Raw genomic sequence first — 26,743 nt, forward strand, 5'->3', positions numbered from 1 at the left:
TTTTAACACATTTACCATCAGACGTATGCAGCATACTCCTGCAACCCCAGAACATAAACCTCTTTCCAGCTCCTATGTGACTGTATTTACTTACAACTGTACATGCTCACAATTAGGTGTTTGAGAAACAAGGTATATCTTTTTGTCCCGTAAAAAGCAAAACCACTCCTCTTTCTTTGAATTTGACCCAGACAGTATTTGATTTATGCTCTTCATTTAAGGCAGAACAAATAGCAGAGTGAGGTAATGGGTGACGTTTCATGATACAGTGCAAGCTGAACTACCCTCCTAAGCTTTGCTATGGGATTAAATCCTTGTAGGTTGAAAAAACAATGTGAAGATCTCAGCTGAAGGAGAGTGTATGTAGGATCATGGAGTGACAGAAACTTACAGCAATAAGTAAAACATCAGGGATAGAGCACAAGGTAGGAAATCTAAAAATGGTGAGGGAAGCATCGCTGCTCTGAAACAGGCTTAACCAATGCTGGCTGCTGAGACCGTGCCTTGCCTACTAATTTCCTTCCTGTGTTTTTCGGTTAGCTGTGTTTTTCCTGTGTTACTGACTTTTTTTTCTTTTTTCCTGGCAATTTAATGTTGAAGTGACTCCCTTCAAAGTCTGGCAAGCACCAGGGAACCTGTAGGAAGGCAGCAACTGGTCACTGGCTGCAGAAAAATAAGGGGCCTTGAAACTGAGGAGGAGTAATTCAAAACCACCGGCTAAGGACGTGGTGGAGCCAGGGTGAAAGACACAGGCAGCACTGCAGAGGAGCTTTCAGGTGCTGGATATTACACTGGAAACACTGGGGAAGATGAGGTTGGACTATGGCACATGGAAGGTGGGGCAGAGGGCATAAAATAGGGTAGACTAAAAGAGTATGTTTTTGAATATTGTACAAAGGAACAAAAGGATAAGATAATTACTGGATCAGAAGAGGGAACGGTGCTAGATGTAGTTTAAGCTAACATGCAAGGCTGCAATTAGGGCAGATAAAACATAGACAGACAAACATCACCCTAAACCTTCAAATCTATTAAGAGTTCATTGACTGGAGCGTGAATCTAGCAGTAGGACAGGCTGTCAAAACTAACTGTTGTGATTCCGGACAAAACCACCACAACACAAAGGAAAGCACCTGAAAAGACAAGAAACATTCTTGTTTTGATGGTTGTGTTTCTCTTAATGCTTTCTTTACTGTAAAAATTGTCCCAATGTCATTTAGCATGTTTTGTGTATAAAAAAAAACAAAAACAAAAACAAAAACCAAACAAAACAAAAAAAAAAAAAAAAAAAAAAACAAAACACCACACCAACCTCTTTGTTCTGTGTTTTTTTTAAATGAACTCTGACGTATTAATCCGTTCATTTCAAATCTCTCTATTTGCTAGATTTATATTAACCAATATTTGTCTAAGTACTCTGTCTTTGTATGGGGATATAGCAGAAGGTTTGGTGAGGAGGTTAGTTAAATGTAAATACGCTCAAGTGACTTGCACCTGTCTGTAGAAACAGCACATACATCACACTGTTTTACTACCTTGTGTGCTTGATGAGTAGAACCTCTGTGTTAGATAACATAGGCCTGTGAGAAACTCTGTGTCTGCAATTCCTGCTTTGTTGTGAGAAAGAGCAGGAGGCTGCTCCTGCCTGAAGCCTTGAAATACAGGCGAGCTCGGCAGGCCCAGTGATCTTCCAGCAGGGCTGAACTGACCAGCACCTGCGTCCCCACCTGTGTCACCTCTGTCTGGGAGCTCTGGTGCTACTTCAGAGGTCCCCCAGTAGAGAGGTAACTAAAATAAAACTCGCTCTTTGCAATGCATTCGTGGCCTCTGGCTCTTCTTGCGACGTGCCTGCGTATGTGTACACAGTCTTACATGCTGATCGTATAATTTACTCTTCTTGTTGTTCACTGCCTTCTTCCTTCTGAACAATAAATACTGAAAGTTCACAGAAAGGCTAATCCTTACCGGTATTGAGCCTGTGTTATTCCATCTTGTGTTGTTCTACAGGAAACAGAAACATGAAGCATACTTTGCACAACTATTTTTAACGAATTCTTCAAATCACTATTTTCCTTCTGGTATGGCCCAGGACACCACACAATAATAGTTTAGAGACTAAAGTAGCAGAGCTGTTACACGTTCACTCAAACATGCTTGGGGTGTATTGTAACAAGTTTTCACTTGTGAAAGAAAGAATGGATCAATTCAGATCAGTGTAAATACCCACACTCTGGAAATCAAACTAGCTTAAAGATCTCTCAACCTGAGAGTTCAGGGAAAAAAGAACAAGGTCAGATTCAGAATTGCAGAAAAAAAGCTTTTGAAAAGAACACTGCATAGAACACTGCACAGTTGTTAGTGTATGTGTCCACCATGAAAAGAACCACATTTTTTCACCAAAGGCAGAAACAGAAATGAAACTTCTAATATTAGCTTATAGAGCTTATTATAAACATTAAAACAGACCCAGGATTTGCTGGCTCTGCTGCTTATAGCTGGGTAGAGCTGATTCATTAAAAAGAAGTGAATGGGAAAACCAGTAACCAGAGAAAGTTAGAGATGAGGGAGTTTGTTTCTGTTTGATGTTAGTGCCTGGATCCTAATTTCACTACTCAAAACTAGGAGGAAAAAAATCCAGTAAAGTGTGTCAGCATGTAACCTTGCAGGAGTCAAACATTGCACTTAGCTTACAGTCCATCTTATCCTGAGGCACATTTGCTATGACAGACATTCTTCTAACTTCAATATTAAAGGCTGTCCCAACTTCAAAAAAAATCTGACTTCCATAGGCTGGACATAGTAATCCAGGTCTGATTGCATTAGGTGACTCCATTTGCTTCCTGGGGGAAACAAACCAACCAACAAACAAAAAAACCCACAGGACAATTACATTTTTCTTTTGTAATCCCCTATTGTCATTTACATAAGAGGAGTTTTTTTCTGATGCTGACAGCTGAGGAGGGCAAATAGAGTTCCGCAGAACCCTAAGTTATTGCTGCTGACACATGTGGTTCGCCTCACTCTTCTGTGTCCACGGCTCACTGGGGAAGCTTGGAGGTACAGGTCAGATGTACAGAGAAATTGCCTCAGAATGTTCTTGCAATTTCCAAGAGTGTTTCACTTAGCATGGAATAAAATTACTGAAAACAATAGAGGGGAAAAGTAACAATGTCAGCAAAACTCCTAAAATATTATTGCAGGCATTGCTTAACAGGCCTGTCTTTGATATAGGTTACTATTTAGCAGATCAGCTTCTGGATCTGGGTTACATCTGGTAGCGCAAGAAGGCAGAGGATGGGCTATAAGCAGAAAGAAGGAAAAATTAAGTATGGGAGCTCTCAACAGCCAGCTCTGAGCATCCTCGTTTCTTTAGTCCTAACCCTAATCAAAGTTTTCTGCTTTCATTCATTCAGTTAGACCCCAAACCACAAATGGTTTTCATTGGAGGGGTTACTGTGATGGTTAAAACATGGTTTCAGAAACAGCAGTGTAAGAAGGGACTTGCCACAGAAGTATGGTAGGCGTGCTCCTACAATCAAGAAGCTTAATCCTTTCAGCTCAACAACCACCTTCCTTACAGCCATCACTGTTGATCAGACTCTTCAGAAGGCATTTCCCCATCAGCCAATGCAGATTTTGTATTTTCCAATGTGTGCTGTTAGTGGCATTGCTTAGAACTGTTTTCAGGGAAAACAGAAGGACATTTCTTCAATGCTAGTATCATAACCCGGTGCCATAAAGCATTTATTTGCCACGCGATTCGTCTGTGAAAGAAAGTTCATGGTTCGTTACATACGCTGTGGGAACAGCTGTCGGTACAAGCCAACTTTCCTCCCATCCTGCCCCTGCTCCGGAGTGCAGCCACGTGTGCATATTTCCACGATAAAGAGCTGTAAGTGCGGGAAGGATTTAGAGCTGTATTTTACCCTGTGTGCCACGTCCAGCATATAAGGTTATAATTAAGTTACTCATTAGCTTTTTTTTCTTGAAAGCATCCTTTATCTATCTGTAGACAGTGAGAACAGCTGTTTTAATTTTGTACTTGACAGCACATTGCAATGATTTTCCTTTAATCTCCTGCTAAGCACTGCTAAAATGCCTACTTAGTGGAAAATTACCTTATCAATACTGTTAAGTGAGAACAACAGTTGAAAAGGCCTTTATTGTACAGTCCAAACCACCTGCATTGCCAAAGACTAACAAGTCCTCGTTATGAAGCTTAGTATAGAGTTCCACACCTCCAGAATAGGATGCACTTACTACATCACAATGCATCACGACATGAGCTTGCTGTTACGTAAAACCTGGCAAAAGATAGCTTTTCAACTTCAAGTACATAATGAACTTTTAAGGAGTATACAAATGAATGTAGTACCGAAGCTGGTGAGGCAGGAAGGTCACATACACAATAAAATACATTGACACAGGCTCCACACACAATGGACAAAAGGAAAAAAAAAAAAAGGAGAGGAAAAAAGATATCTAGACTGAATTCACAGAGGCTGGCAGCTGGTGAGCCTAGCCAGTACAAAATGTATATGGAGGGCAATAATTCCTAGGACACTCTCTTTGAGGAGCTATTTTGCAAGTTTTTTGGCACAGATGCCTACTTAGTAAACAGACATCCAACTCAGGGTGGTTCTCCCATTCACCAACAGCTGGAAAGGTGCTTGGACCTTCCAGGAGAGGGAAGACTTTTGGCGTGAACACTGCCCATTGTGGGGATTCATGAAAAGCATTTGTAACTTCATTAGGGGACAGCTGGAATATATTCTTATACTCTTTGTATTAGAAACATGAGCTCAGGGAAGGCTTCGCCAACATATGATTGAGTTCCTCCTCAAGGTCTGCGTGCTAGGATGTGGCAGCCTGAACACTTGTTTGTGAGTTATGATAGAGATGATACCAGGTGTGGAAGAAAGACAAAAGCTGCTGATTCATTACACCAGTCCTGCTGGTATCCTGTCAAAGCACTTTTCTAATCAGTTCCTTCTTGGGATCATCCCCTTCGAGGGTCCTACCAGCTGTGGGTATAGACAAGGGCTCCTAGCCATGCTGCTGTAAGGATGTACACTTAACCACACAAAGAATTTAAAACTTAATCTAAGCTGAGTAGGCACAGTATCACTGGACAGTTTGGCTACATGGAAACTTGAGGATCAGTAGAAGACACCAGGAGGAAAAACAGAAGGTCTAACAAACAACTATGTATGTAGCAGTGAAGCACCTATATTTTGGACAGGAATAATTACAGGCACCATAACACTGGGTGAAGCTCAAGGAATAAACTTGCCATAAGTGCTGTTTAGAACATGTAGTGTAGATTGTTTTATTGTATTTGACTGTTTTTGTTGTTAAAATCTAGGAAAGCTACTGATAAACAGTAAATACGAGAACATTAAATGAAACTTACTGGCATGTATGTTGTTGCAAATGTTGGCTGAACAACAGGTTATCATCAAGCTCTACATCTACAAAACTGTATTACACTGATTTTGCAACCTAAGAAAGCAAAAGACCCCATCTCTTCTGTAAAGTCTCATTACGTGTAATTATGTTTAACAGGAAGCTCCACGGTGTTCAAACCATAAACCTGGAAATGTCACATGAGATTAGTCAATTTTCCCACTTGAGCACATTTGCATGTTAGGCTCGGATAGTCTCATCAGGCAAAACGAAAGCAAGTGCTGGCAAAATCCTTTCAAACAACGTTATTCCTCTGCTGTTTACAGAAGCACACACAGAGGCACTGAGCACAAAAGAAACTGTTTGCTCAGTTTTCTGTTTAAATAGCCAGCTTTTTCGTGATCTTTATTGCATGTGACACCTGCTCTGTAAATGCAAAGTCTTCTATGTTATTGGGAGTAACACCTCACCAGCAGCTGCTGCCGAACCAGCTGAGGAATAGCACACAAAGGCCTGGTTAACAGAAACCTGGAGATTTATTTAACATTTGTCAGCTCACTATGAGCTGGAAACTTATTTATGCTTATAACTATCTCAAGAGTGGGCATCAAATGGATGGGACCAGGCTCCTTTCAGTGGTGCCCTGCAATAGGATTAGGGGCAACAGGCACAGACGGAAGCACAGGACGTTCCATCTGAATATGAGGAGAAACTTCCTCATTTTGACAGTGCCAGAGCACTGGAACAGGCTGCCCAGAGAGGTTGTGGAGTCTCCTTCTCTGGAGACATTCAAAACCTGCCTGGATGGATTCCTGTGTGATCTGCTCCATGTGCACCTGCTTTAGCAGGTGGGTTGGAGTAGATGATGTCAAGAGGTCCCTTCCAAGCCAAACCATTCTGTAACTCTCTGGTATGGAAGAAGGGAGAAATGGAAAGGACTCTTGGTCTTGTCAACAGCCTTAAGATAGATGAGTTCCCAAACATCAGATAATCATACCTATAATATACTTCCTTGTTTGCCCACCCCTCTGCACCCCCCACCTTGAAACTATAAGCTATTTGGTACACATTCACACCAGCAAGGTGGAAAACAACACTTTAAATGGGTCTCACCACACCAGGATGAATGGCCACCACTTGCTGCATATTGGCCCAATGTCCGTGGATAAGTTTGGTCATGTGTATGACTCCTACCCACAACTACTAAAGTGATTTGGGAGCTTCCTCAAAATCCACTTTCTGAGAAAGAAAATAAAGCACTTTTTTTTTAAACTATCTTAGAATAAGCACTCACACGAAATGCGGATGGTTGGACTAACACTCTTAAGAAAAAACAATTCAGTCACCAACTCCAACTAGAAAAAGAGATTAGTGATGTGCCTCTGTTGCCTTCCAGACATCTGCAGTTTCAAAGCATCTTTCCAGAAAGTGATACTACTAGATCCTTCACAGCTGGCAGAACCCTGTTGTTTTTCCAGCCTCTGTGCTGTGAGTGACGACAGACAAAATTTAAATTTGAAAAACAGAACCAAGAAGAAATAAGAGAATCAGCTTTTAAAATCAGATTTCCAGGCAGCCTATGCAGCACACTATAGAAAAAGCTACCAACACTGTGTGCTAAGCCTTTGCTGCAGATTGCCCGCTTCCTTAAAGTTGCACATCTTTCCCATTTAGTTCTGCAAACTAGCACGACACCTTTGCCAGACAGCAAAATGCTTCCTCGTGGCTTTTGTTCACACTACCCACTGCCGATGCTGGGAGGAAAAGCCCCCTTGCTCTTCGCCTGGCTCCCACCCTTGCAGGAAGAAGGTTTTCCTTGCTTGTCACTGCTGCTGTTACTTCCCTCCCCTTAAATCACCAGACTGTATTGCAGGATTGGAAACTGCTGCACTCACACTTCTGAACTTCGCCCTCACAGGGTCTCCTGTGCCCTGCATCTCCTGGTCTGCATGTAACACAGTACCACATGCCACCCCACTGTGCAGACGCCTTGAGACACCCTCCTCCTCCTCTCAGAAAACAAGGAGCAAGGGTACCAGGTGAAGAGCAGAGAAGACGTGGCCACACCGAACTGCACCAGGGACCTGATGTGACCACAGAGTCACAAGAGCCACACGCCACTTCCTTCTTTGGAGGGTAATTTACTTCTCCTCCGCCTGAAAGAGGCTGTTGCCCCTCTGTCCACACTCACCTCCCTCAGCATGCTGCTGCACCAGGCTAAAGGGCATGCACCCGCTTCTGATTACTCATTTACTCTGGTAATTACTCTGTTCACTTACGGCTAATGATAAGGGTTTAGCCAGCTTGCTTTACATAAGGCACATGCTAAATATTATCGCTCTACCCTTGTTTTCCTATAGCAAAGCATGTCCTTGCTGATGCAATGGAGTAGCAGGCTAACTCAGTTCAGCTGCTGGATACGATCAGGTTTCCTTGAAGTTCCTTTGACAAAGGTAACTTGTGGCATAAATTTTTAAACCATAAACAGAACTACAGACTTATGTTACTGCTACAAAATTAAAGGGAGTGAAGTAGAGAAAAAGGGAGAGGATGAGGCCAGAATCCAAAATGTCACATAAGTGTGTAACTGTGGAAAGACTACAGAAAATTATGGAAAAATAAGAAAAAATAACTTATTTCAGTAGTTTTCCTGTGAAACCAAGTATTAAAGTAATCTCACAATAGCTGAGGAAGAAAAGGCAGAGGCTGCAACAGGTAGCCTGGAAACATGAGCCAGGAAGGCACATTAGAGAGCACATTGGGCTTCCTCAGCTGTCTGAACATTACAACACACATCCAACACCCTTTGAGGACTGATCAGCAGAGAAAACGACTCAAAAATCTGGGGTCCAAATTTCCTCCACTGTTGCAACTGGGGAAGACCCCAAGCACAGCTAAGTAAAAGGAAGCACGTCAGGAATATGCAGTTTCTAACCCTTTGTGTTGGGTACCAGGTTTTGTGCAAAACTTGTACTGTGAGGTGGAAGCCTCCTCAGATCATGAACATCATGTTTGACTAAAACTGATGGATGGAATCGGGTTCATCCAAATTACAGCACTGAGTTGCTTGTTTTAAAAAGGTTTATTTAAACAAAGTAGGTACATTTCACAGAAATGGTTATAAAATGCATAGCATATTATAAACAATACTGTTACTTTATAGATACTAGTTGTTATTATGTTAAATATTGCTTTTTTAAAACTAACCAGAAACGAGAAAGGTAAAATCCCCATATAGCCCATCTTAGGCACTGTGAAAACAATAGTATGATATAACAAAGGAGTCCACTTTTTCATTCACTCTACTGATTGATTGCTGCATTATTAATTCACAAGTTCCCATTATATGGAAAGATCTGGTCTCTGAAGTCACATACCAAGACAAGACTTCCATCAACTTGAACACAAATTGTGCCTCCTCAACCAACCAAAACCCCACGCAACTCCAAGGAAAGGTGACTGAGGGTCTTAATGTCAATTAACTTAATGGACAGAGACCATATGAACCTAGCAGTTATAAGTTGTGCAGACATGTCACCCTTACTGCTATTCGTAAGCAACTTGATCGTAAGCTGGTGAGTCCATTCATATTTCAAGCTTGGCTTCAATGGAAATTGGATGCCCCGTAGAAACAGATCTTACCCTCAGCGGTGATGCAATGCCACAGAAAGTGGAATTGAACCTTTTTACAGCACCTGAGAACTGAGCACAACTCAGACATTCAGAACTTCACACAAGCAAATCCAGAAATGCCTGTTTTCTGATCTTCGGGATGCTAGGGCACGACGAAGTAAAAATGAAGAGCACAGCCACAGCCATAGCTGAGACAGATATCAGCTCATTCACACAACACTTCAGCACATGAGTCATGACTGAAATTCTTCCCATTTACGCTTCAGTGACAATATGAAGAAAGCAAATGCTGAGGTAAAAGGAGTTGCGCGAGGTTTGCACTGCTGTAAAAGCAAGTCTAGAATCAAGCAAGCTATAAAATCCATTAATTCACACTCAACAGAGAAGGAAAAATCCCCTTATTTTCAAAACATATAGATACATATAGATCAAAAGATATGTTTTCAAAATATATAGACACATGCTCAAGAATAAACTTTCTGTATTTTGACATGAGCTTTACAGTAGTTTAAGCTTGGCCTGGACTAAAGAAGCCTGAACTCTGGCCAGCAGAGCTCCTTTGGAACTGTTTCTCAAGAGAGAAGAATGAGGTCTGAAGCAGTCCAAGAACACTGACATTTCATTCACCATCTTCAAGTAGTTTTTGTAAGTTGTTCTGTATCTTAGAAAAAGAGAGAAAAATAATTGAGATGCAGGAAGTGTTATACTGCATTTAGAACAAAAAATCAAGACATACTCTTCAACATACTCTTTGTGTGCATAGTAATTCTGTCACAACTATTCATACCAATGACATTCATGTTAAATTCTTTCTGCACTAGAGTCAAAGGAAACATCTGGATACAATCAGCCAGCAGCACATCTAGCTTCTGTACTATGAGTAACTCCTGCACTTTCCTCCTGTAGATGCTCTCCTGTATTGGGTGTGAGAAAATAAGACACAAAAAAACAGAGCTAGAAAGAAAGAGACAAGGAACCCAATTATTTTGAACTTGATCAAAATTGAGTAAAAGCCTCAAAGTTGCAGCTCCTAGGTCTAGGTGGATAATTCAAATATTTTTATCACCTTCAGCTGACATACGTGCAGCAAAATAAGGTCTTCTAACCATTAGCAGACGTGTCCCATTTGCCAGATTTAACATACTGATTGTGGGTTATCTTCCCTTAGTTGCACTGAAGGCAAAGTCAGCCAGTTACATCCTCAAGGACGATATGCACAGACCTATTTTACACAGCCTATTTATCCACCTTCCATCTCCTTGTCCTTAAAATCAGAAAGGGAGGAATATAGTGGGTCACATCCCCTGGCACAAATGTTGGCTACATCTTAGTAACTAGCAGTCACTGGCTACAGAAGCTTTAGTCATAGCTACTTTCAGGCTTTAGTTTGAGGGGTCATTGTACTTTCTGTTCAAGGATACAATTTCTTAATCTTACCCCATTATTTCTAGTCCAGATGCACACCTTTTTCAAGAGATGCGTTTTGGGTAAAGGAAAACAGTAAGAAGCACCTACTTTTGTAAGAGTCACTTAACAAAGGAATTTCCTTTCAATGAGCTACATTAGAATAAGGGAATCAGTAACATTAGGCCATGTTTTCCCTCCCTCAATTTAATGCTTTATCCTCTGATATACATGGTGCATTTTAGCAACCTGTTAAATACACTTAAGTGCCAAAGCAAAATTCTGATAAGCCATGGTAATACCTTGGCTGCAAGTGTAAAGCAGAGCTTGCAAAAATCACAAGGTCACACTGAAAAAGGCATTGCAACATACTCTTGCACTGCACATTTTTAAACTGGAGAGTAGTTTTTAACCTAGATAATTTTTGTGCTCTAGTTTACCATGCTGCGGTCACACTGGAAGCAAGGGGAGAGCTGAGAAGTTACACTGGAACTTTTATGCTTCCTTAGCAGCTGAAGCCAGCTGCAGCCCGTTGCCAGCACTTTCAACTACGTCATACGAAACAGTTAAGCAACTGCAGTAACTTTGCTCAGAGAACATACAGCTCCTTGATTTCTACCAGTTTTGTAGTACAAGAGTAGGGTCAAAGATCCTGTTCTAAACACTTCTCATCTAAATTACAGAGCACTGGGATGTGGCCATGTGTGGCTGCAGGTGATACTCATTCAGCTTGTATGCACAGCATCGATTGTGTCTTGAGTGACTGGCAAATACAATGTAAGACTTTAAGGATCCAATCCTGTAGACAGTAATTGAAAAAAAGCACGCAACTTAAGACTCTAATTCAGGACAGAGGGCCATTTCTCTGGGAATAGCTGAATGATTTGATCATCGAGCCACCTTTTGCTGTGTCTCCAAGCAGAGACTATATAAGGGAGTGGGAAAGTGCCTCCTGCTGCTGCAAAGGGCTGCCTGGCTGGCTTCCCGCTGAAAGGAAGTGAGGTCTCCCATGAACCATCTTGCCAGCCTGTTTCAGAGAGCTGGAAAGCAGTAACCTCTTAAATTACCTAATTCGGCTAAAGATTCTATCGGGTAATCACCTGGTGAGCATTTTCCCCTTGTATTCATATTATTATCCAGAGAGCACAGAGGGGTTATGCTAGCATTACTCTAGACTTCCACAGTCAAGGAGGTGGAGATGTACGGGGAGAAACCTCTTTTTGGCAGTCTTTGTAAAACCTATGCCACATAGGCAAACAGTGATATTATATAATCCTGGCTTTATGCTATTTGAGAAACTGGTCTGGGAAAAAAAAAAAAAAAGGTATTGCAAGACCTTGACAGGCACTCGGTTTTAGAAACAGAGGCAAAAATATTACATGTGACTTAAGCACAAAGGAATTCAAGTAACTTTCATTTTCACTTCACAGGTACTTTTTTCCATGCTTGGGCAGTATATGTGTTCCCAACACATAACATTACATACACCTGTACTGGGTGCAGGGGTCAAGGTTTGGGGGCAGGGGTGGGACAGGGGGCTGCAGGGGCAGCTGTTGTGTCCCTGTGCAGCACACAGCCATTCCAGAAGACCCCAATGGACCCACCACAGGGCACAGCCAAGTCCCCCAGCCACACCAGTGGTGAACCCTCTGGGAGAGAGGAGGAGAGTAAGATGGTGAGAAACAACAGAAGGAACATCAAGGTCTGAAAAGGAGGAGGGGGAAAAGGTGCTCTGTGGCAGAGAAGATGTCCACACCACAAACCATGGAGAACCCTTGTCAGAGCAGGTGGTTATTTCCTGAAGAACCGGAGCCCTTAAAGGAGCACTTATTGCAGCAAGCAGTAAATGGGGGAAGAAGTGATCAGAGGGAAAGTTGTTATGTACTGACTATAAGCACCCCCCAGCTGCACTTGGGGGCCAGGGAGTGGCATGAGGAGTCAGAAACAAAGGAGTGAAGTTGAGCCTGGGACAGGAAACATTTTTTTTGTATCATTTATCCTTGTTTCTCACTAACCAAACCTATTTTAACTGCCACTATATTCAAGTCATTTTCTCCAGGTGAAGTCTGTTTTGCCTGCAACAGTAACTGGTAAGCAACCTCCCTGTCTTTATCTTGACCCACAAACTTTCTCAGCCTATTTTCTCCCCCTGCCCTGGTAGGAAGGGGGACTGGGCATCTGACTACTGGCCAGGGTTAGCCTACCACAACACCCAAAGTGGAAACAAGGTCTGCACACCCACTCTCATTTTGCATAGGTTTCCAATTTAAGTCAGCAAGTGCATTTAGTTTTGCAATTTGAGAATGGAAAAAAGTAAATGTCAGGTATAGGGAATTACACAACTGGTGCGGCAGCATTTGTGTTACTAAAGTGAAACAGGCAGATTCCAGACACTTCATATGAAGAGGCTGACTACATATGTAAGTCAGCACTGTTTTTCTTAATCAAAAATATCAAAATTCAAAAGCCCCAGAAAAGTTCATCAAATAGTAATAAAGGTTAAGTTCAGAATCCTTAGTTTTGATGGGGGGAAAAAAAAAAAAAAAAAGAGTTCTTACATGCAGTAATCACCCCTGAAGTATCTAGTTTATTAGTATTTCTGGTTGTAAGCCTCAGGTCAAGACAAAATATTTGCATATACCAATGCTTGCACATGGGCTAATTTATAGTCCAAAAAGCAGTCCTTTGTCTAGGAAAACATGCCAGCTCCTGGTATCAAATCTGGGGGTAACTTGGCACTTTTCAAAATAGCAGACTACAGAAATTCAGCAACAACCTGGTTAGCATATCAGCATTTGCATTATATCACAAGAAGTTACCTTTTCCAATTTTATAAGATTAGCAGTTAACTCATCACAAAGGGCATCAGCATTAATTTGCAGATGAGATCCCAAGCCTTGGCGCACTGGATGTCTGTCAAACAGAATGAAGAAGTGTGACAAAAGCAAAATAGGGGAAAACAGAACTGAGAGATACATGCAGATGGGAACACAGTGGTGACACTGTGAACTGTACTTGTTTAGAGAAACAAAGGCCTGAGTTGTTTCTGCAGTCTTGGGTACATTCTTTATGTGATCTTTTTCTCCAGAACATTGGATGGAAAACTTTACAGCTATTTGCACTGGAAGCAAGTTGAAAAGTTGCATAAATTCCTTGTTCTGTGACTTGGAGGAAATAAAAAAATCCCAAACCCTCGACATTGTAGAATTGTACAATAGATCATCCTTCGTCTTGTACCATTTGGGATCAGAGCAACAGAAAACGAGACTTTCTTGTGTAAGAGTGCTTCAGAAGAGGGACAGAGTCCTGCTAATAAAAACATGTCAAAAGTGGGAAAATGGCTTTTGATATCGCCTACTATTAGAGGTAGGTTTACCCCTTTCCTTGCACTACTGGTAAAATAAAAAATGCAAGCCTGTTTAAGAGTAATTTTCTTCCTATTCATTTTTTATCAACAACCTAGCTCAGTCTTCCGACACAAGCATAGAAGTCCTGCCGCCTTCCACAGAAGACAGCTGAGAGCAGCTGGATCCTAAGCAGCACAGTCATTGTTCAGTATGACCTCAAGCACATTGTCAGAATGACCTGTTTGTCATGGACAGGTCATCAGAGAAAGCTGAATTAACAAGCACGCTTATTCAAGAGCTTGCTACAGGTCTGGAACACTTTTCAGACAGTTTCACCCAGTGTGGGAACAGCTCTGTCTTGAATTTCATTTGTCCTGTTTTTCAGACGGTGCTTCTCCAGCTGTCAGCATTCCCACCCATACTGCATGTGGCTGCTCGTTGTGCACTGACATTTATAAACAACTTTTGAAGCCACGTTTTTCGGAGCAGCTCAAGAAGAAATCACTTATATGGAGAGAAGAGTTAATGCAAAATTTAATGCTAAATAAACTGATCAGTGTTCTCAGCGGTATCTAGTTAATTGCCTTCTGTCCTAAGAGAGGAGCAGGAAGCTGATAAAACCTCCAGCAGCATATTGCTGTGATGCATGCCTCTGCAATGCCTCTCCATTTGTTGTCTGCGTATTTCCTACCCATGCAGCACGGAGATTAAAAGAAAAAGGCAGGGGCAGATGACATCCATGACTCTAACTATAAAATTCGCTGTGGAACTATGGCCCGTTTCCCTATACCCTCTTCAAATACACAAAGGACCTTCCCTTGGTATGTCTGGATTTTTTCTTTTTTTTTGCTTTGTTTTGGTTTTGTAGTGTGTTTTAAAATCTTATTTTAGCAAGACAGGGTATCAGTTTCTAAAGAGAATATAGGCAGCCCAAAGCTTTAGAAAACATAAAAGCAAGTCAGATGTGTTCGCCTAAAGATTATAAAGAACCTTCTTTCACGTCAGGCTAATCAAATGACATTAAGGCTGAAGACCGAAGTTATACCTTTTCTACAGAATCATTGCTCTGGAAAGGAATTTTTCAGTTCAGCAGTTTACACGGAAGTTACTGCTATCTGAAACATTCTCAAGACAGTAGTACACCATAATATATCACATTTGTACTAAAAGTCTTAAACAGAAAGCCGTGAGATGAGGCTAGTAGAGATACAAGAACTACAGGACATGAAAGTATCACAAAGGCACTACAGCATCTCAGTGCTTTCTGAAGAAAATAGATGAGCATGATGGATGCTGGAAAAAGATTTTAAACCCCTAAAATTTTACAGAGTGTATCTTACTCCTTAATATGTCAATCAAAGGATGTGATGGAAACAAGACGTTCCTCCAGGACACTGATTTTATATCTCATGTAGAACGTAGAAAATATTAATACGCAAACACTGTAAGAAAGAAAAATACGGTATGTCAGTTAATGGAAACTTTAGAGATATGTGACAAATTAAATGTTCAAAGCCTTAAATTGTTACTTGTACATGTTGAACAGTAAAGGTACCATTCTTAGAAACACCTCAGGAACACCCAGCAGTGGCACTAAGACAGTTATGAAATTCTCAGCCTTGAGTATAGCTTTGCTAAGTCACATGTAAAATGAACTTGCAAGTAGTTAAACTCTTTTAACATCCCTGAACCAAAAGACCCTTTGCTTTTAAAAGCAAAAGACCTGTTAAGTAAGCCTGCCCCAGTATTTCTACTTCTGAAAAGCATAAACGTCGAAATTATTAATCTGTGTAAGCATAAGAAAATCTTAGTATTTTGAAAATCTTGGTATTAATTGCTAACTTACAGAATTGCGTAAAATATAAGTACATGGTTCAGAGATAAGAGCTTCTGGGACTTCACTTTGTGGAAGAACCTGAAGGTTTCAGAATGGCCTGCAAGGAAAAGCACCAAATGTTACTTTTATCAAAGCAGACCATGGCACACAAATGGTGTTCTGAAGCATACAACAGATAATATGAACAGAGGGATAAAAAAGAGAGAGATCTTTCAAATTAGATGAACTGATGTAACTATGCAAACTTATGTCAACTAACTCCAGCTGAAGATCTGCCCTTGACTCCTTACCATTTCGAGGACTGTTTTGGGCTTTTCCATCGGGTCCACGTTTATTGTGTGCATCTGAACGGACAGACTTTGCATCAGCCTTGGAAACTTTTAAGTGAGTCTGTGTCTCAACAAGATGATAATCTGTCAAAAGCAAGATTTTTAATAAAGCTGAACTATGAAGTCAAAGGAAGCTCCTGGTAGCTTAAGATAGTCAAGGAGCAGGGGAAGAGGACGATTTTAAAAGGTGAATTTCTGGACTTGGACAGAAAGCAACAGTTGGTTTAGTAGCCTTAAAACAGTTTGCACATAACATCGTGAAATATAAAGAAGCACCTGGACTGGAAGAGGATGATTTATTCTGCACTTACATTCCCAGATCATTTAAAAGATGGCAACCTGTGCAAACTTTGAAGGTTATCACTCAGTTTCCAGTCACAAGATTATAGAGACACAAAATATATCTCTCAAAAGGGCCAAATACGCTGATGATCCCAAATGACTTTAATAGCAACATCAAATGGAGAAATGGCATTGATACATTAAAGACTGTAGCTCCATTTCCTGACTGTTCTTTAAATGCAGATGATGTCTTGAAAGGGGTGGGACAGAAAAATCCAGTCACATTCAGTTTTGTTCATGTTTTACTTGCACACCTTGGACTGCTCTAATAATGCACAAGCAATGGAATGACAAGTGACAGATGTGTTTCACCCTACCCCTCAACTCCTTTTTCTAGGGTGATTCTTTAACTGGATATTGGTTTTTAATTGTGGAAAAGGAAAATGTATAGGTTTGAAGCAGTTATTACCTGTGAAGAAGTAAGAGAGTACATTGTTATTCAGAAGCATTCATATGGCAAGTGATGACACAATAATTTAGTCACTGCTTCATGAACTCCACCAAACAATTAAAAATACACATACAGAAAACACCAAAGACCAATGAAAGCAAATAGCCGCAAATCATACAACCGAACAAAAGACAAGTAGGAAAATTAACAAGTTACTTAAAACTAACAGGACAGAAAACTGTTATAACAAAGAAATGACAGTACTTCATTTAAAAGATGGAACCAGGAGTAATAATATAGCAATGTATTGTTATGCTGTTAATATGTATTTATTGTACAGCAGAATAATACCCTAGGTTCTGCTAATAACATTCGCCATGATCTACATAAAACTAGTTCTGCTGTTTCTACACAGCATTCCTGCTAATTTGGTGAAGAACGTGAGGCATATGAGACTACAAATAGTAGTGTTAAGAAAAAATAACTTTGGACAGTATCTTCAAATGTGTTAATAACTGCAAAGAGTAAAACGAGGGTTTGAAAAACAAAACCACAAAAACATGTGGAAAAGCTTTTTTTTGATGACCAAAAGCCACCACGGGACAGAACACTATTTGTATAGATCAGAAAAAGTTACACTGTGTCTGAAATACTATAAAATATGGGGTTTTGTTTGTTTTTTCCTTTTTTCCTTTTTTTTTTTTTTTTTCTGAAGGAGGAATACCTCCTGCATTGTACCTCTGACAGCATAGCTGATGGGTGATGTAGGGAGCAGACAGCACACGGATAAGCAGCTGGAGGCACTAGTGACAAATCAGATCTGCTGCTGACCAAGTAACTGCCTGAGTTTGGAATGCAAAGGATTATAATAACAGAAACGCAGCTATTGTGGCTTTGAGGAACACCTTAAAAAACATGGAATTCTCCAGGACTGTGGAGAATGCAGATTCCACATCAGAAGGGCATTAGAGAACCAAAACTGAGAGTTAAGCCCTTCTCATTTTCTTGGAGCCTCACGATCTCACGCACCTTGGAAGCACTCCAGCTCCGGGGTCTGAGAGCCTGTGCTGCTGGACTCTTCCATCTCTTGTCTCCGCTGCTGCACTATTCCATCTAAGTCAGAATAGTCTTCATTGAAATCCTGACAGGGAGAAAGAGTCATGAGAAAGCTCAGGCCTGTTCTAAATCTAATAAATCTTATTTCCTCTGACCTCCCTCTAGAAACTGAACCAACAATTACAGATTTAAAACTGCTCAATCAGAAACTATTTCTGGTATCAAGATGTTGAGATCAAGTTAGCAAAATAAGCCCTGTATGACCACCAGAATTGAAGCGTCATCCTCTGCCTTCATTTAAGTGAAGAGATTAAGTCTGTTAAGACTGTCAAGTGAGACAAACTCACAAGTCCAGGACAGGCATTACTAGAATTAGACTCTGGTCATCACATGTGGCTACAGAGGTCTTTCAGACATCTGAACTGCCTCACAGAGGCAACTAGAAACACTTCAAAAACTGTTTATGGCAGAGAAAGAGGCAACTTGAAGTCAGCACAGAGCTCTGTGAAACCTGACTGCTAACAAGAGATATGCAGAGCATGCAAACTTTGGAGTATATCCAAAGCATACACATGTATATATATATATATATATATATGTACTGCATGTGATCAGATCAACTTACTTCTATGACAATCTTTCCCCATTGCTTCCTGATGTTAAAAAAACTCATGGAAGTTTTAGAAATAGAAGTCACTATTTCCTTCAGTTGCCTTTCTTCAGACATTATAAGCAGTACTTGCAATGAAAGGTGCCATGCAATGAAAAAACAAATATCTAAGCCATTTACCAAGGACAGAGTTGTAGGATGATCAGCCCTGAAGCTGTTTTCTAGAGAAGAGGGATTTGGACTGTTGCCTGTGCTCGTATCCTGAAAGAAGCAGCAGTGTTAACAAGGAACACACTCAGAAACTGCCTAGCATTTAACAGTAGGGAAGTAGTAATAATGAACACAAAGCTATGTACCATCTTCACTCCCATTAGTACTTACCTCAAGATGTCTACAGATAGATTTTAATAGCTTGTAAGTAGTATCTCTGGAGAGTAAGGAGACAAACATGTACTGAAAAACAGAAGTTTCAAAACTGTTTGAGAAAAAACATACAGTACAAGCTTCCTTTTATCAAAATGAAATTGATAGGTGGTTTTGCACATCAAGCAACTACTTTCAAGAACTTTCATTGAGCAGTAAAAACCCCCACCCCTTCTAACCCTGCAGGTAATCACAAGGAATATAGAACTTGTACATCAAAAGTTGTCATGTTCTGCTGTAGGAACCAGAGCAGACTTTGCATACTATGTTTTACCTACCCTTTAAAACAAAACAAACAAACAAAATTACCAAAAAAACAGAACTCACTTTTTTTGTACACTCTCCTGCATCCACAAAATACTTGTGCAATGAAAATGGACTGGTTCTAAAGCTGCTTGTAGGATAACCATATCTTCTACTGATCGATACAATTACTAGTCCGGAACATTACTGTAAGCACCTGTATTTTGTCATCTAAGGTACTGCTGGTCAGGTAAGAGACCCAAGTAAAAGAAAGAGTACTCTCAAAGCTGTCACAACAGGGCAGGTAACTCCCTGTGCAGGCACTTCCTGACCCAGCTGTTCCAGTTCTCCCAGAGCCACCACACAGCAATCTTGGAGAATCTGGAATGATGGGTTACAAGGAACAGGTGGCAACCAGAGATTCTGTCTCTTATTTTCTCACAGTGTTCTACCTAGCTTTGTTTACTGCAGATCCAAAGAGAAAATACAGGGAGTTAGTAGGAAGAATAAAAATAGTCCTTGACAAGAGAGGAAACAGAAGATGACAAAATAATCTCTTAAGAAACCAGATCCTCCAGGGTCCCAAGTTTAAATGCCCATATGCAACCAATTCCTATAGCTGTTTAAACAGCCACTCAGCACCTTCAAGAATCCCTCATATTACTGCCAATAAGTAGGGAGAAAAAAAAAAAAAAAGGCAGAAAAAAAAGAAAAGCAGATGGAGTGCAATAGCTTTGCCCTCTACCAGTACTTACCCTATCTGTGACTGTTGCTATGATCAAAGCATTTGGCACAAGAAGAGCAGTTTTTGTTTTCTTCAGAAGTGTCACTGAGAGCACAGGTATACTAATCTGAAACAAGATCAAGGTAGCGTTAAGAATCCCAACAGACGCATACAAATCTGCATGCTCTCTCACAAAGAGCCAATTTACCAGCTGTGATAAGCCAGACCTCCTACACTCTTCATAGAAAGATTTCTCCATTATGTCTCTGATTACTAATGTCATGCGGAACAGATATGGTTCCAGATTATTACTATTTCTTAACTATTTTTTCTTCTATTTAAATGAAATGTCAATCCAGGCCTTTGCTTGTGTCTTCCTTTCCTCATTTGCTCTGGCTCTGGCAAGGCTACAGGCTTAGTTCATTGTGTATCTGCAGAAGAAACCAGTCTTAAAGCTAGGCTTCTTTGTTTAGAAACAAAACATTTCAGAACACATCAGACAAGAGAGGGTTGTTGAAGAATGAACAAAAGTATTCTCACCACTTACAGATCCTTCAGCCTGCAACAAGCAGCTGAGTAAACAACTCATCTTTTAGCAATGTTGAAAGATCCAACAACCACACACCTACTGACGTAAAACTGATTCTGGTGTGTGCCATCCAGACAGTCTACACTTACACTGAAAAGTTCTCAGTTTTCCTTCGTGCTTTGTGTTTACATCCAACCCCATTAGCTTAATGCCTGTTCAGTTTCAGAGTACTTCACATATTCTGTATGGCCTCTTCTGGTAAACTCCATATTACAAAGGACTGAATATCAGGTTTGACTTTCAGTTGAAAAGCCTAGAGCTTAGCAAGTTAGTTAGAAAAATACAATAATTCTGGATACACATGATTACAAGGCAGCTCCTGTTAAAAATTCCTTTGGCACACACTGTCACAACTACCTGAGAAATTCGGAAGCAAGATTAAAAATGTCTGAAGATCGTTTGACAAGTGATCACAGCACATGTCAGTGCAGAGGCAGAATGAATTTACTCTGTGCACAGTTTCATAAAACCTTGTTAACTTTTGTTCACAACAGCAACACAAAGTCATGAAACGAAAAATTCTGCCAGGTAACAAAAATGTACTTGTGTACATTTGGCTGGCAATCTTGCACCCAGCCACTGTTCAAGAATCTGCTTGTCATCTATGGGCTAGAAACTTACTCTTTAGTTGGTACTCAGTTTAGTTAAAAAAGTGTGCTTGCAGACAAAACCAACACCACCACAAGACAAAAAAACCACACACCTTTCCCCCCACCCCCCAGCAAACAAAACCAACCCCCCACTTCCCAAGCAAAAAACACCCAAGACAACACATATAATTTTAATTATTCTTAGTTCCAGGCCTGGGTCTAAGAATCTGTAAATCTGGGCATCATCTGTTCTACTGTTTTTTTAACATGTAAGCTTTATTTGTCCTGCTTCAGACAATGGGTAATTAAACAGGTCCTCCACTATACCTTTTCTTCTTAAACTAGATATTGCATAGTTCCACAAAATTTTTCAACACTTAAATGCAGCTTTATCTGGGAGTGGGGAGAAGGGAGCCAATATGATGTGTGTTTGATAGGAAAACCACAGAATCCTCAGGTAGTCAGAAGAGATTCTGCATAGCTTCCTTAAAAAAACCCAAACAAACAACAATCCAAACCAAAACAGAAGATTTTCAGCAGAAATTCTGCTAATAGTAATGACAAAAAAGCAACTTAGAAGTTTTCTAATTGGTTCAGTTCACCTCAAAGAACCTTAAATCACAGATGTTAATGGCATTCTACTGCATGCTATTTTGACGGATAACATTACTGTAATCAAGTCTGAAGTGTCCTTCAGCGGGATTAAGCACTTGCTAACTGCACTGTTAACACAGCACTAGATTAAAATGGTAAAGTCACTGCAAAGCACTTTATGTCTATCTGGAGTAATAATTATTTCAGGAAGAAGGTTTACCTGCAGGCAACTTGGAAAGCAACTAAAATGTAAAGACTCAAGGCCCATATATACAGACAAAACAGAACTATCTGGAAAAGGAAGGGATATGTTTCAAAGCCTATTCAATCCCACTTTTTTTTTTGGTGAATTTGCATAGTGTTTACACTGAAGAATTAAAACCTCCTGACTTGAATGGCTACTCCCTGCAACAAAGCTTTCGATGAAAAAAAAAAAAAAATTCTACAGGTAGAATTCATTTTGAAAAATTTATTACAACATGAAGGCCTGCTGTTTTTCACAATAAAACGCTTTATCACTAAGCTTAAATCGTTTTACAAGTTCGAAGCAATGAAAGGTTTTATGTCTTGGAAACTTTGTCAGTGTATCTCACTGCTAGGAAGGTTCCCCTTCCTGTTAAACTTGATTTCCTGCTCCCCCTCCCATTACATTGTTGTTCATTATATCCCTGATTTTCCTGCTTTTTTGTTCATGGCATCATAAAGCTTGTGCCTGCTGCATGTGACTGAACAAAGCTTTAAGTGTGTGTTGCAGGGGTAGGGGAAGACAGCTGGAAGTAAATGATCAAGCCTATTCCCTTCATTCTTCATTTTCCCTCCAACATATATTGAAAACAATGACCCAAAATTGAATAACCTGGACTATCACTATTGCCACATTTACAAACACTGTCCACTCTATGCTGTCTTCTAATACGTTTTCCCTTTTCATCATATTCACAAATATGTATATATTCCTGCATGTAAAACCTTGTTGACAGGGAGAATTTCCTAGTACTACATTATTACCATTCTGCATCTTTTTTTCTCGGGTCTTTCTAGTCTACTTGGTGGAGTTCTGCTGGATTTTTGTAGACATTTAGCTTAGCTTGGATTTAGAAAACTGTCCACAGTTTGAAGTAGTCACACTTGTTCGTGATGAACGGGACATTGGTAGTACAGCAGCTTCAATTTTTATGAAGCTAATTGTCAAGATAGCTGTTACTAATTATGAATGACAGTATCCAACAATTTGGTATCTTTGGTTTCCTTGTTTGTGTCATCATGGCCTTCACCAGCACACATACCATTCACTTTAACGTACTACTATCACTAACAGAATCCACTACCTAGGAATTAAAAATAACTCAGTTTCTTGGGGCAAGCAGTAAAACACAATAACTCATGCCAGCCACTATGAACAATATGTTGTTAATAATATTAGGCATTCTTTAAACCTATTCCAGCTTCTTAAAAGCCATTTAAAAGACAGACAGTGTTCCATCAAAATGTTTGACAGCAGAGAAATAAGATACTGTCAACTCCTAAACTGGTTTCAGCACCCAATTCACTGACAAAGGGCCTCGATCTAACCAGGAACTTTGTTCAAGGAAGTACTTCAGAAAGAAGCCAAAGAAATCCCCACAGTAAATCAAGCTGTTTCCCAATAAAAACTCAAAACCAAAGCTGAGTTTATGTAAACAAAGAAAACCACTCCAAAAGCTTGGAATCAACAGAACTAGAACACAAATCTTCTTGGCAAGGCTTTATTTTTATCTGTATGTGTATCGTTCACCACAGGGGGCTGAAGACTTAGGTGAGTCACATCTGCACAAAGAAAGAATAAAGGATGATCTTGTAATTTAGGATCTTCCCAACTGTTCATGTCCCATTTCTGCTCTTCATACTAGGCTTACAAGTAAAAACTTAGCAAACTGTTTTTAATTTCCCCATTCTCTGTTTATGCAGAACACAAGGAGTGCTAAAGAATCCCTCAAAGACCTTTGCCATTCAACTCAGAAGCCGGTTTTATTTCTTCCTCTTTAACGCTCTCAATACATTTGATCTTCCTCTCTGGTTCCTCAACTACAGTCTTGTGGTCCTTATACTGTTCAGCCTTCTTTCCTCTTCCTCCTTTCCATACTTAATTCAAGAGAATAATTTTTTACAGTTTGTGCTACATGGGCTTGGCAATGTCCTCACCACTGCATAACAGGTCCTTTTATCTATTTTTTTTCATACAGGACGTCCTTAAGAGAGAAACTTAGTCTTCAATAATAATAATAATAATAATAATAATAATAATAATAGTGCTCCAGTTCTAGAGTGACTTTCGGGCATTGTTTCTGAATATTGATTGTATTCAATAACACCTGGAAGTATAACAATTAATAGTATTATAGCCTAATAATGTGAACTTCTGGTGATGAATAAATTGTTTAGGAATGGCATTACTGTTCTGTACATAAAGATTTTACTAACCTTAGTGTCTTTACCAAAAACCTTGGAATGGAAGCAAATCCAGTTTTCAGAAAGGAATAACTTTCCTTGGTACAGAATTTCTTTCTGCAGAGCACAGGTAAAACCTGTAATAGATAGATACTCTATAAAGGTAACCAGAACCCAAGCCAACTGTTATCAGTTTGTCTGCTGTTTTGCTCTTTTTTCAAAACCATGATGTTTCAGTTTATACATTTTGACAAACATCATCAAACTCTGAAATGTTTGACAAGTTTAACTAATAACGATGAGCTCAGAAGATTTCACAGGCCTAAGTTTAGACTCAAAATATCTGAAGGACAAAGACTGAAATGCATAATAACATGAAACTGGTTCCCAGAAGCCAAGAATCCTTTCTGAGAGAGTACCACCTAGCTTCCTATAAACTTTTTGACTTAAAGAGCTTGTAAAGAGCTTAATTAAAGGTTTTAGCTTTAAACTTTAAGCTCTATAGCAGTTGTCTGGACTAGGTGACCAACACAAGTACAACACATAAAGCAATACTGCTGTCACTTCACAGCCATCGAGCAAACCATTTCTGACTCACGAACTGCATTCCTTGTATTCCTTTCAAGAAACATTTGTAATATATACCTAAGTAGAACTCTCTTGTTATAGCTACCACAGAGAACAGTAGAATGTTTAAACATTTGAAGTTCTTTTCCTACCGGTATTTTTAAATCTTAAAGTATTGCCAACAGCAAAACCTCAAGCTAGTTACTTGACCCGTGCTGTCCCAGTTAAGTAGTGCCTTCAGCAAGGAAGCTTCAGTACCAAATAAATGTTTAGGTTACTCTGCTAAGAAGTGCAAAGGGGGCTACAATTCCCAAAGATGTCAAATATCTGAAGACTTAAGTCTTGCAAAATTATAACAAAAACCACCCACTGCATGCAGATGAAGGCCATATAGCTCCAGGTAGCTGGGGTTCAAGGTTTTTAAAATTTAGATAGTCCCTCTTGCATAACACCACGGTTGGCAGGTAACAACATTATCTTAGACCAACAGCTAGCAATGACAGCAGGGTTAATACTTACTTTGTTTTAGTGGCTCATCAATGGGAACATCTAGAAACAGCTTATGAAAGTGTGCATTTGCCTTCAGCTAAAAAACAAAAGCCCCACACCCAGAGACACATACCTTATTAGATATTATTGCAAATAAGTGACCCATTCCACTTGCTGTCCTCCCAAAACCTTCTCATTTTGCCCACCTGCTTTACAAAAAATCCTAATTTTTGCTATGTGGGTATTAAGTCTGTATCCTGCTTTACCCAGACTCTGACACACTGATGAAAAAAGAATCCATGTCCTTAAACAACCATGAACTATAATATTGCTAAACAAAGGGGTTCTCATGGTAGTTATGTATTTACTTGTACTATATATAAACAAACAAGTCCAACCTCTGCCCTACCTGATTTGAGGCATATTTTTTCCTTTCAATCTTGGAGTAACTCTTGATATCCATCGTCAGGAGTGGACTATCTGTGCTGCTCTTTGTCCTGAAAATTAAAAAAGGCATCCCATATAAGCCTGGCCTCAATTCATTAGTCTTGGTAACATCAACAGGAGTGCTTTTCCATGAAACATCTTAATACTTTAATAATAGTTATCTGATTCATCAAGGATTATGCAGCAATAGAGAGGAATATATCTTACTCTTAAATCATGCCAGCCCTCACTGAGTATCTTCTTTTAATTTAGAAGGAATATTCTAAATTACTAGTTGTAAGGAAGTGAAAAAAAGTTGAAGACATTTTTACACCTTAATGAACTATCACAGTGCTTAGTTCCATGTTCATTTTGTTTCTGGGTAACATATGAAATACTAACATTAAATATGTTACTTACTAGTGCGAGATAAAATAAAACTTAGTGGCTGAGAGTGCAAGGTAGTGTTCTGAAAGCTATGAACTTGTACTACAAAATGGGAGTTTATTTGGAAAGTGCAATGGAGAAGACACATAGGTGCACATGTCAGAGGATGGCCAAGAACTGTGTAGTCTAATGAAATCATTAAGATAGCCAGTAATCCTAGAGGAGATGAAAGGGAATTTTGAGTGCCAGTTATACAGAAAGATGCATCTGTACAGCCCTAGCCATTCATATTGGAAAAAGAAAATTAACCAAAAAGCCAACAAATCTGCAGTAGGACAAGTACAGAGAAAAGCCCCTGTGGATGGCTGGGAAAATACATTTTATTTGTTTTACACAGAAGAAATTAATGGCATTGACTGTTCAAGAAAAACCAACCAACCAACCAACACACACACACAAAAAAAACAAACCACAAACAAAACACCAAACCAAAAGCAGAGGTAGGATAACAGTGTTTCATAAATCAGGAAGAGAAGAACATTATACCTGAAAGCTATTCAGCACTTAAGCATATAAACAGGCTATAAAAATAAGGCAGCTGTGTTTTAAGAGTCCTTCAGATGCATACTGAAGAAAAGATACACCACAGGACTCCTATAATGAATCATCTGACGAACACGTTGTGCTAAAGATTCAATGGGGAAAGAAAGGTGCTACAAAAGTTTCCATTTCTGCATCTTATCCTGCACAATAAGTATTCTTTACTTTCCTAAACTTGAGATTCAGGATTTCCAGTAAAAACTGTAAGTGTGAGAGGAAGAGAATCTCCAAGTACAACAGAGATATAGCTGGATTTAGGAAAGAGATTGTACAGCAGGAGTGGTTTAGATAGCAAGGGGAGTTATTGCGTATCTCAAGTGGCCCTTCAT

General features: G+C 39.8%; 1 protein-coding gene across 5 annotated transcripts in view; it reads right to left on the reverse strand.

Annotated features, from left to right (window-relative positions):
• Positions 1–8,469: 8,469 nt before the first annotated feature.
• Positions 8,470–26,743, reverse strand: part of GRAMD2B (GRAM domain containing 2B) — a 44,835-nt gene continuing 26,561 nt past the window's right edge. For 3 of the 5 annotated variants that reach the window (XM_005506696.3, XM_065045279.1, XM_065045277.1), the window contains exons 3-14: positions 25,411–25,498; positions 25,032–25,098; positions 23,979–24,082; positions 19,777–19,872; positions 18,737–18,808; positions 18,536–18,616; positions 17,719–17,830; positions 15,918–16,040; positions 15,637–15,724; positions 15,131–15,232; positions 13,263–13,356; positions 8,470–9,700 (exon numbers count right to left, since the gene is read on the reverse strand). In XM_005506696.3, the coding sequence (XP_005506753.2) occupies positions 15,142–15,232; positions 15,637–15,724; positions 15,918–16,040; positions 17,719–17,830; positions 18,536–18,616; positions 18,737–18,808; positions 19,777–19,872; positions 23,979–24,082; positions 25,032–25,098; positions 25,411–25,498 (922 nt within the window). In that variant the 3' untranslated portion in view covers positions 8,470–9,700; positions 13,263–13,356; positions 15,131–15,141. The remainder of the gene's footprint in view (positions 9,701–13,262; positions 13,357–15,130; positions 15,233–15,636; positions 15,725–15,917; positions 16,041–17,718; positions 17,831–18,535; positions 18,617–18,736; positions 18,809–19,776; positions 19,873–23,978; positions 24,083–25,031; positions 25,099–25,410; positions 25,499–26,743) is intronic. The other 2 variants (XM_065045278.1, XM_021293304.2) reach the window with 2 other exon arrangements.

Source organism: Columba livia, chromosome Z, assembly GCF_036013475.1.
Source record: "Columba livia isolate bColLiv1 breed racing homer chromosome Z, bColLiv1.pat.W.v2, whole genome shotgun sequence".
Lineage (NCBI taxonomy): Eukaryota > Metazoa > Chordata > Aves > Columbiformes > Columbidae > Columba > Columba livia.